We start from the raw sequence: 11,556 nt of genomic DNA, 5'->3' as shown, positions 1-11,556 counted from the left end.
GCTTCCTATTAATATGTAAATAAAAGCAAAAACAGTGAAAGGAAATAAACATCAAAATAGAATAATTGATATTTATAAAAAGAGGTCCTTGTAAGTAAGTCAATAAACTAATAATTTCAAGTGTTTGATTTTAAATAAATTTAATAATAACCATATTGATTGATACCTTACAATTTTTAGCTATTCATTGATGTAAGCAATTCTTCTTTGATAACAAGGTGTGAGTGTTTTAGTTTTACATAATTTTGCTCAATTGGATGCTGGTTTTTTACCACAGTAGGATACACAGTTTATTTACAGGTCCTGACTCCTAATTGACCACTTCATTAATAAGCTTGTTGCAATTTATTTGTATAATTTTCTTACACAAGGACTCAAGGGCCTGATCAAGCCCTAGGTTGATTTTTCTTTCAAGATTATCATTCAGAGCAGTGCTGTAAACTTTGTATTCATTATTGTTACTGTTGATGTATTTGAGGTGTACTTTAATTATTATAATTTTGTTTTGGTAAAATAAAGAAAAAGTTGTTTTGGAGCAATGGAGCCTTTTGGATGTGTGTTTGTGCTTATTTGTGTATTCTGTAATGATTTGTTGTTGAATACACAAATATTGAACTCCATTCTAGTTTTTCTTTTGTTTTTAATGCAATTCTTCTTTTTTGTGAGGGAGTGAGGGTTTCAGTTTTACATAGTTTTGCTCAACTTTATACTGGTTTTTCACCCTACTAAAGCTAAGGGTGTGAAGGTGAAACTTCAAAGGAGTTCCACAAAAGCAGTTTTCAAGGAAAAGTAAAGAGCTAAATGAGCACTTTATTGGAAGCAACATTTTAAACATCTCCTTTTTTTAATCTGATAAAGTCAAAATCATTAATACTTTCAGGAATGAATATCAGTATATATATATATTAAGCTATACATTTTTTTCCAATTGCATTGGTCATGATGGAGATTTTTTCTCTTTTTGAATGTTTTGAGAATAAAACACATAACTTAAAATAAGCACTGTTTTCAGTAAAGTGTAAATCCTATTCTGGTCTTTAGATGGCATCAACCCCTCTTTTCTTAGCATCTGCTGATTTTGAGTTTGACTTGGTTATTTATTGTAGTTTTTCTTCATTTCAGGTTTGATTAATTTATTATTATGGTAGTGTTGTGCTTAAAAAAAATATTTGGCTTTATTTCTGCTCATCTTTGGTTTTGCCTAATGTAGCTCTTTACTTTTTATATTTCCTTTTTTGTAGAAAAATTTACTTAAAAATAATAGACTATTAAATTCTAGCTTCTAGGTTTTTGTCTATATTCAGAATACAGTAAGATCAACTTAGATGACTTCAGCACTTGACTGATGTGAGTTCATCATTGATGTAGTTGTAGAATAAGGCTTGATCCAAAAATGTTTCTTGAGGTAGGCTACTCTACTTTGTATAACTTCTGATTCTGAGAAGAAAATAAGGTAAATGTATGACAATTGATATTATGACTTACCAATGAAGTGAATATATCACTTGATCCCTTTTTTTCTGCTCTTTACAAATATAATAATCACTTCTATTGCAAATTCAAATTTCAGCACTTTTTGACCTAACCTAACCTTATTATAAATAATTCTGGCACTGAAAAAATGTAGCATTATTTTGTCAAAAATGGCTGAGAAAACAGAGTATTATTTTGTTGGGAAATGATTCTTTCATTGAAACTTTGTCATTTTTAAGAGCCAAAAAGTGCTTAAATTTGAATTTGTAATAGAAGCAATTACTATATTTGTAAAAGCATCAAAAGGCATCAAGTGATTACTTTATTAGTAAGTCAATAATATGAACTGTCATACATTACCAAAAATAAATTTATATCTCCAAACAATATTTTTATTTGCCAAACTGTTTATGAAAAATTATATCATTAAATTGATTAGGCTAAATCATTGTGAAGGCAACCTACACAGAGTTTAGTCTCCTATGACATACTTTTTAAATGTATTGACTAGCTATAACAAAATCCTGTCTATAATACCCATTATCCATGGGTTTTTATGTAGCCTACTAGAGTAAGGTCAGTATCAACTTTAAAATGATAGGCCTACATTATTGGAAGGAAAAATGATAGCAATCCACCTTAAATTAGTAGGTATTTCATAGTTTTAGTCTAGTGTTTTCATTTATTTTAGAACTATATTTGAGACCATCAAGGGAGGTGTACTTAGGCTACAAGTGGATTGATTATTACATTTTGAAAGTGCATACAAAATATAATCAGGTAGGCCTAGTAAGTTCACCTTGTCACTATTTTATAGTTATGGAATTTTGTATATATTTAGCCTACTTTTTGCTTGGGTGACAGGTAGCATTTCAGTAGCCTATCACATGTGGCACCTTGTGAAGGCTAATGCTATTAAATCTAAGCTAGCCTAGGCCTAGCGAGTATGGATCCTAAATAACCTAATTTTTGAATAGCCTATTTTTACGTGACATACGCTGAACTTGTGATTATACAAATATGTTTATCCGTGGCGGGCTGTTTAAATTTTAAACATGGCGCGCTCGACAGGAAATAATCATGATAAAAAAGCTGAAGGAAATAATTTAGAATAAACACAAACAAATTTACATCAGTAAAATTTAAAATCTGATTTATTCTGAATTCATCTTAAAAATATTTTTTGGTTTATTAAGATAAGAGATTTTGTTTACATTCATCATTTTCATTGTCATTCGTAAATGGCGGTTTTTCAGAATCCAAAACTTCACGCTGAAATTTGATTTAATGGTGGGCATAAATATCACTTTTTTCCGTATTTTGACCACCCAATTTTGATTTAGAATTTTTTTTAATTCAATAAGTGTGTATAATGGGCTATTTTGGTTGTTACATGCAAAAGTGCAATCAACTTCTCTTCTGAAGCTGCTTAGGGTAAGCCTAGTGTAAAGATAAATCTAAGAATTCAAATTCACGCTTTTCGAGTTTCATGTAGTTCCGTTGTTCACTCTGTAGCTTTAATATATTCTGTGCTTGTGTTGTAGTCTAACTTGTGGGAGGCTGAAACCACTCAAAAATTGTGCCACAGAAAGAACTTTCCACTGCCTTAGAATATCCTAGGCCTGATCCTCAGTACATAAATAGTCTCTAATAAGTCAGTTTTGTGCTAGTATCTGAACTCTGTACAGATCAATTCATGTATTGCTATGTGAGGACTACATTAACACTGTATTTTGCTCATTGTGAATGAGATCTTATATCTCATCAAATAATGTGGTAAATGTTTAGCTTTGTCACAAACTGTCTAAACTGGAAACTATGCTGCAAAGAAACATAATTCCCATGTTATAGTACATAGAAATGCTAATTCTAGGAGTGCATCCATTTCTGGCTCCTCCTCCATGGGGCAAATTAAAAATATGTAAAGTGGACTTGCTCACAGGTAGAATTACCTATAGAGCAAAGTGTATTAGTCCATGGGTCAGCCCTGTGGGCAGTGGGGTGAGATCTGTATTCTATATTTATTTAATAAGCCTTGTTTGAGGTTTTTCTTTAGTTTTATTATTCTAAATATGGAATACAGACCTTGCCCTGCTACCCACAGGGCTCATCAACAAATATGCTTTGCTCTATAGGTAATGTTACCTACAAGCAAGTCCACTTTACACATTTTTAGTTTCATTGGAGAGGGATCTTAGAAAGCTAAAAAATGGATGTAAAATGGATATAAAAATGGATTGGCAAAGAAACAATATGGAAACATCAGAATCTTGCTATTTGCAGAATTACTCATTTTAGACAGCTTGAGATGAAACTAAACATTTACCAATAATGCTATAAAGTGAAGCCATAGAATTAACATCTTCTTATGCTACTCTTTACAAACATCTTTCATCATTCTGCACTGATCAGTGGTCTAAGAACAATGACAAGTATATCATCAAAGTTCACTTGGCACTTCTATATAGCAAAAAAATGGTGTTGCACTTTTTGATAACATCAGAGAGCTGTAAGATCTTAGAGCTAAATAATAGGCTTATTATCAAATATATATTTAATCAATAATTAGACCTCTTTCCAGGACAGAAAAAAACACTTCTTTGGCATTCTAGAAAACTAGAGAAGGATTGTTGAACCACCCATATTTTACTATACAGCATGATGAAATGAGAGGGTAGTAACAAGAGCCTGCCTTCTTGTTGAAATTTTTATCAATAGTTTGTCAGCATAAATTAAATGCCCAGTCTCTATTTTGACAAGCTATTAAAAAGAAAAATTATATTTAATATTTGTGATTTATAAAGTAAACATCAAGCAATTAAAGTTACATTTTTAGAATCCCTAGAAAATCAGCTTTCTGTTAATACATGAATAAAACTGAAACACTGAAAGGATATATAGGCTATATATGTCAAAATATGATATTGGTATTTCCAAAAAGAGGTCCTTATACATAAGTCAATAAACTGAAAATTTCAAGTGATCTTTAATACTTTTAATAATAACCATATTGATGCATAGCTTAGATTTTTGCCATTGAGTAGTATATACTATTCTTCTCAATTCCTGTTTGGTAACTAGGTGTGAGTGTTTTATTTTTACATAATTTTGCTCAATTAGATGCTGGTTTTTTTTACCCCAGTAGGATACACAGTTTATTTACAGGTCCTGACTCCTAATTGACCACTTTATCAATAAGCTTGTTGCAATTTATTTGTATAATTTGGGCATTCAATGACCAGCTGTAATTATTGATTATTTAAATGCTATTGTGATAAGGATTTTTTATTAGACTAATATGGTTAGATACCCTACAATTGGCCAGCCAATTCACTCTTTAAAAGCTAGATCATTATAAAATCTCTATCATACCACCTAGGAAGTGGATTGTTTACCATTGGATATGTCAAAATCTTTTTTATAACAATGTTATTAGTTTGAATGTATAAACTATATACAACACTTACAATTTCAAGTATACTGATATACAACCATCATGGCTAATCTTAGCCTCACATTTAAAGCTTGAGCCTAATCCTGCATAAATGGTGTCTAATCTTCAACACATAATTCAAAAGTTAGGACAGCATGTCCCAATCACAAATAGGCCTACAGTCAATCTTAGATAGGTTTAATCTAAGGCAAGTGTAGATTAGGAGCCTAGTGTATATGTGTAGGAAAGATACCTTTTAATCAGAATATTTGGCAAAGATTAGGCACTGGTTGAGTACAGGGAATCTTATAGGCTAGAACTTTGATTGTTGATGTATAGGATGAAAGTGTGTCTATCTACTCCACACCAGTTCATGTCAAGAGTAGTGTACCCCCAGGAATTAAGCTAAACACTGTTTAACCTCTACATAAACATTTCCAAGATTAGGCTCTTCTGTTGTCTATCAGTATATAGTCTATCAGATGATTTTTATGGCACTTGGTATTAACCAAGTGACATATAGAAATCACAAATTCTGTTGGTCTGTCTGTCTGTTGGTCCTGGTTTTGTTACTTTAGGCACTTCCAGGTAAGCTAGGACAATGAAATTTGGCAGGCGTATCAGCAACTGGACCAGATTAAATTATAAATAGTCATTTTCCTGACTTTACCATCTGGGGGGAGGGAGTGGGGGGGCAGTTAATTTGGAAAAATAGAAAAAATGAAGTAATTTTAACTTACAAGCAGTTGATCAGATCTTAATGAAATTTGATGTTTGAAGGATTTGTGTCTCTGAGCTCTTATTGTAAATCCTGACCAGATCTGGTGACATGGGGGGAGTTGGGAGGGGGAAACCTAAAATCTTGGAAAACACTTAGAGTGGAGGGATCAGGATGAAACTTGGCGGGAAAATAAGCACTAAGTCCTAGATACATGATTGAAATAACTGGAACAGATCCGCTCTCTTTGGGGTAGTTGGGGAGGGGGGATGCTTAATTCTGAAAAAATTAGAAAAAATGAGGTATTTTTAACTCATGAAGAGGTGATCAGATCTCAATGAAATTTGATATTTAGAAGGATATTGTGTCTCAAAGCTCTTATTTTAAATCTCAGTCGGATTTGGTGCCATTGGTGGGAGTTTGGGGGGAACCTAAAATCATGGAAAATGCTTAGAGTGGAGGGATCAGGATGAAACCTGGTGGGAAAAATAAGCAGAAGTCTTAGATACATGATTAACATAATTGGAACAGATCTGCTCTATTTGGGGGAATGGGGGGGGGAGAGTTAATCTGAAAAATTAGAAAAAAAATGACATATTTTTAACTTATGAAGGAGTGATTGGATCTTCATGAAATTTCATATTTAGAAGGATCTCGTAACTCAGATCTTTTATTTTAATCTCAACTGGATCCAGTGGTATTGGGGGGGGGGGGGTTGGCTGGAAATCTTAGAAAATACTTAAAAGTGGAGAGATCAGGATGAAACTGGATGGGAAGAATCAAAACAAGTCTAAGATATGTGAATGATATAACTGGACCAGATCCGCTCTCTTTGGTGGAGTTGGGGGGAGGCGGCTGTAATTCGGAAAAATGAGATACTTTTAACTTATGAATGGGTGATCAGATCTTAATGAAATTTAATATTTAGAAGGATCTTGTGCTTTAAAGCTCTTAGTTTAAATTCCGACCAGATCCTTTGACATTGAGGGGAGTTGGAGGGGGAAACCGGAATTCTTGGAAAACATGAAAATTGGGGTATTTTTATCTTACAAATAGGTGATTGGATCTTAATGAAACTTGATATATAGAAGGATCTTATGTCTCAGATGCTCCTTTTTTGACTTGAATTGGATCTGGGGGCATAGGGGGCTGGAGAAGGGAAACATAAATCTTGGAAAATGCTTAGATGGGAGAGATCAGATGAAACTTCATGGGAAGAATAAGCACAAGTCCTAGATACATGATTGACATAATTGGAACGGATCTGTTCTCTTTGGAGTTGCTGGGGGGGGGGGTGTTAATTTGGAAAAATCAGAAAAATTGGGGCATTTCTAACTTAAGAACAGGTGACCAGATCTTAATGAAATTTGATATTTAGAAGAAATTCATGTCTCAGAGCTGTTATTTCAAATCCCTACCAGATTTGTTGATATTGGGGGGTTGTTGGAGGGGGAAATTGGAAATCTTGGAAAACACTTAGAGTGGAGGAATTGGGATGAAGCTTGGTGGATAGAATAAGCAAATGTCATAGACACGTGATTGACGTGACCGTACTGGATTTTTCTCTTTGGGGGAGTTGGGGGGAGGGGTTCAGTGCTTTGGCGAGTTTTGTGCTTGTGGACGTGCTAGGACAATGAAAATTGGCAGGCATGTCAAGGAGCTGCCCAAATTGACTTGTTAAAGTCGTTTTCCCAGATTCGACCATCTGGGGGGCTAAAGGGAGAGGAAAAATTAGAAAAAATGAGTTATTTATAACTTACGAGTGGGTGATCTGATCTTAATGAATTTTGATATTTAGAATGACATCATGACTTAGAGCTCTTATTTTAAATCCCGATTGGCATTGAGCCTCTGATTCTCATTTTAAATCAATCTATTAATTCTTAGAATTTTGTTAGAGCTCCTACCATATGAGCTCTTGGCTCTTAGCTCTTCTGGCCTTGTCACAAGTGCCATATGAGCTCTTAGCTCTTGTTATACAAGGCATGGGTCTATCAACATTCTGCATAGGAGATCTATTCAAAAAAGGCAAGAAACCTCCAATCAATGCTCATCTGTCAGGCTTATAACTGCTTCAACCAGTTTATGTAAGGTTTATGAACTACTGTTTATAAAAGAGCTTGAAGAAAAAATTTCACATGCCTCCATATTAATTTGGCTTTCAACATGGTATTGGATGCCACCCCAGTATGCTTTTAAGGGCTGTTAAAAAAGGAGTAAATCTGGCTATAATTAGATCTCAAAAGGATATGTATGCTAATCTACAAGTCCCTCTTAAGCAAAATGAAATGGCAAGGATGGAACTATACCAGTTAAGAGAGGAGCCAGGGAAGGTGCAATTGCCTCACCTTGTTATTTCAATAATTATTTCCTAAAAGCTCAAGACCAGTGTGAGATGTCTTGTATTTTCTTTGGCCTCAATATCCCCTTAGTCACTTGTGCTGATGACATTTTTATCATTAGCTAAACTTAGGACAAAATTTCTTAAACTGTCCAAAAACTGCAAGTAGAATAACCAGAATCTGGTCTTGAATTTAATGCTGCAAAGTCCAATGTCATGTTTTTTAACTGGAAAGACCCACTTCCTAATGAAATTGTACTTGAAATTGAAAAATCTGACTAAATCGTTTATCCTGGTATTCCCATTGGAAATAGCATTTCTCATGTTTGTCATCTCCTAACAGAAGTCATCAAATGCTGCATATTGGCTGCCTATGCTTCCATAGTCTCAGCTAAGCTTTGTTTCAATCACTGTTATCTTGCAACACTGTTGCTCTCCCACACATCCCCTACATTGCACCCTTCTGGAAGATTGTCACAGATGTTGATAAATTGAAAATTCACTCTGTTTTTTTTTCTGTTTTTCAAAATACTTAATGAGATATTCAATTTGGACATGCAGTTCAAAACTCATCAACAGTCTTCACATAGCAGATCCTACTATAAACTTATGGAGAAACACAGCCACAAAATTTTAAGCATGGTTGGAGACAACTTCTTGAACTATAGTTACCTTGTCATAGTAGTATAGTGATATTTTGCTTACTTCTTTCTTTGCAGTGCTCTTGTCATTTTTGTTTTATACAAAGATGGGGTTTGAATAAATAATAATAATAATAATTTGAAATTACGAGTTCTGCTAATGTTTCAAATATACAAGCTAATCATCCACTTGTTAAGATGATTTGACACATACAATGGGGAAACAACCCACTTGCTAGGTGGTATTATAGATTGTAAAATGATTTAGCTGTTAAAGAGTAAATTACCTAGCCAACTACTAGGTATCTTACCCTAATCATTGACAATAAGTTCAAATTTCACATTGCTGGATGGAAGTTGCAAAGGCAAACTGGGTTCTTGGCACCAAACATTTGCTGATTCCTATAATCTTAGTTACTAGAAAATGTTACTTGATGTAATTGAAGGTTACTGTAATCAATTTTTTATTCATTGTGTTTTAGAGGTCAGCAAGCTCCAATATGTCTATTTATAGATAGGCAATTATTGGAATATTTTTCTGTATTTGCATAAATCATGCTAACAGTATTTTTGGTTATTTTCAAAGGTTTTCAATATCCTCTTTATTTTTTTCTAAGGTCATTTTATGTCCAAATTGCAGTCTGTAGAGTAAAGTAAATAATGTATAAGTTGCCAAGCAGCTGTTGTCCAGAAGGAGACATGCTAAAACAAAAAGAGAGTCATCTTTAGATGATTCATTAGCTAATTTAATGGTTTTGTTCTTGTTTTTGACAATTCTTCTTTAGCTTCCCTCTAATGGTCTGATATAGCCCTAGCCTATATACAAATTAGATAAAAAAAAACTAGTTTTTTTAACTGCAAGCAAGGAGCAACATTAAAACTTAAACATGGTTCTGACACTTTGTATAGTTTCAGAGAAAAAAAAAAACATGGTAAGAGAGATTTTTGGAACACATGTTATCAAGTTTTTTGCTCTCAAATATAACTTTTGGGGTTACCTACTCCCTATTGAGCTGACAGTTAACTATTTTATTGTTGTGAAGGTATATTTTCATGTAAAGTTATACCTTACATTAGGGGTTACTTGGTCCCTACTGAGCTACAAGTTCACTATTTTATTGTTGTAAAGGTATCTTTTCATGTAAAGTTATATCTTACATTCTTCTAGGTGATTTGGTGATTATACAATAGAAACTAATAATGAATGGTCCATCTCTTAGACCCTCTGGTAAACCAGAAAACCCTACAGTTCAGCCAGTTTTACCCCCTCAAAATGGGGCTGCTATGCCTCCAAGGACTCTGCATCCTCCCCCTGGTTTATATCCTATAGCTCAGATGCAAGAAATGTATAATGCTGCATCTCAATATCAATATGCTCCACCAGTAGCTCACATACATAATGCTGCACACTTGGCTGCAATGGCCCCTCCTCCAGCACATCTTCTTGGCACTCACACTGGTATGGCACCTATCCAAGCAATGCATGCTATGACTGTCCCTCAGACCCATTTTACACAAAATGTGAGTGCACCTGCAGCAGAGACTATTAAACCACCTAGTACAAAAACTGCTCAAAGTCTGGTAGCATCATCACCACCTAAAGATGAGACAACTAATAATGTATCTAGTGCTGCTTCTAAGCCAGTAGAAAGTGTTAATGAACCTGATATAAAAAGTCAAAATTCTAATGAAGAAGTTTCTTCATTTGAAAAACCAAGTGACCTTGTGCCTGTTAAGAGTGATGAAAATGGTGTCAGGGAAGACAAAGACAAAGTAGAAACAAGTGTTAGTGAAGTGTCTAGCACAGAATCTGAAACAAAAGAGGAAAACAAGCCAACTGTAAGTTATGTATTTTCTTTAAAATTTTCATTCATTTTTGCCATTTGTGATTGTTTTTTTTTATAAGCATAAAAAAACTTGAATTTCAGCTTGCTGGGGGGTGATATTTTCCTAGAAGGTGTCTTATGTCTAAATATTTCTACCTCAAAGTTCTTGAAATATAGTTGTTTTGTAGGTTAATCCTTTTTATTAATGATGTACAAGCTTTATATGAGTTTTCAATGTTTATTTACATGAATATGAATAAAAAAGCTCTTCAGGTTGCAATTGTTTCATGAGAAGGGGTGGGGTTTTGATTGGACTACTTTTAGGGTGATCTATGGTCTCCCTCAAAGTTTCCATGTGTCTTATGGTCTCCCTCATGAAATAATGTGTCTTAGTATTCATCCCTGAGAACTAATAATCAAAGATGATAAAATAAAGGTTTCACAGTTAGTTGACAAGGGAATACATTTTTTTGTTCAGTGTTGCATTTCATTCAGTTTAAACTATGTTGCCCTTTTCTTATTTCCCTGGTCTTGCTGCTGTGAAATACTTGTGCACCATGTGGCTTGAATAATTTTTGTCTTATTATTTTATAATAAAGACAATGGAGAATAAACCCTTTTGGTTTTATTGTGCTCCCTAGCTTAGTGAGCTATGAGAACATGAAGCTCACAAGGTCATTAAAAGTTTATAAGAGTTAATAGAAGTTTCTTCCTGAGACTTATAGACCTTTCTTTTAGTTACTTTTAGAATTTATTTAATTCTCTTAAAAAAATAATTTTTTATCTTATTAAATTCATACCAGCCTGTCAGCAAAAGTATTATTGCTGACAGGTCTGGAGGACCTTAAAGCTCTCAAATGGATTAAGGTGATTATTATTGTTAATAAATTGTGTGATATGAGCCACAATATTAAATATTACATTATAAAATTCTTAATAAGAGTTGATATTAAATTTTTAATATGAGTTAAGGTTTGTCTAGCAAATGATGGTAATAACAAAAACAAAGTTATGATTCCATGGGGAGTGTTCACCAAAAAGATTTTGGGCAAATCTTACAGGGGAGGGTTTTTATCCTTCTTAAATCCAAATGTTTTATGCACTGAAGAGTTTATAATATTGTT

General features: G+C 33.6%; 1 protein-coding gene across 1 annotated transcript in view; it reads left to right on the top strand.

Moving 5' to 3' along the window:
* The first annotated feature begins 2,632 nt into the window (after positions 1–2,632).
* Positions 2,633–11,556, top strand: part of LOC136030713 (uncharacterized) — a 239,685-nt gene continuing 230,761 nt past the window's right edge. Inside the window, exons 1-2 of the mRNA XM_065709785.1 lie at positions 2,633–2,763; positions 9,775–10,445. Of these exons, the coding sequence (XP_065565857.1) occupies positions 9,807–10,445 (639 nt within the window). The 5' untranslated portion in view covers positions 2,633–2,763; positions 9,775–9,806. The remainder of the gene's footprint in view (positions 2,764–9,774; positions 10,446–11,556) is intronic.

The sequence above is a fragment of the Artemia franciscana genome, chromosome 8, assembly GCF_032884065.1.
Source record: "Artemia franciscana chromosome 8, ASM3288406v1, whole genome shotgun sequence".
In the NCBI taxonomy this organism is placed as follows: Eukaryota; Metazoa; Arthropoda; class Branchiopoda; order Anostraca; family Artemiidae; genus Artemia; species Artemia franciscana.
The sequence above is the reverse complement of the archived record's forward strand: the minus strand, read 5'-3'. Positions and strand labels throughout refer to the sequence as shown.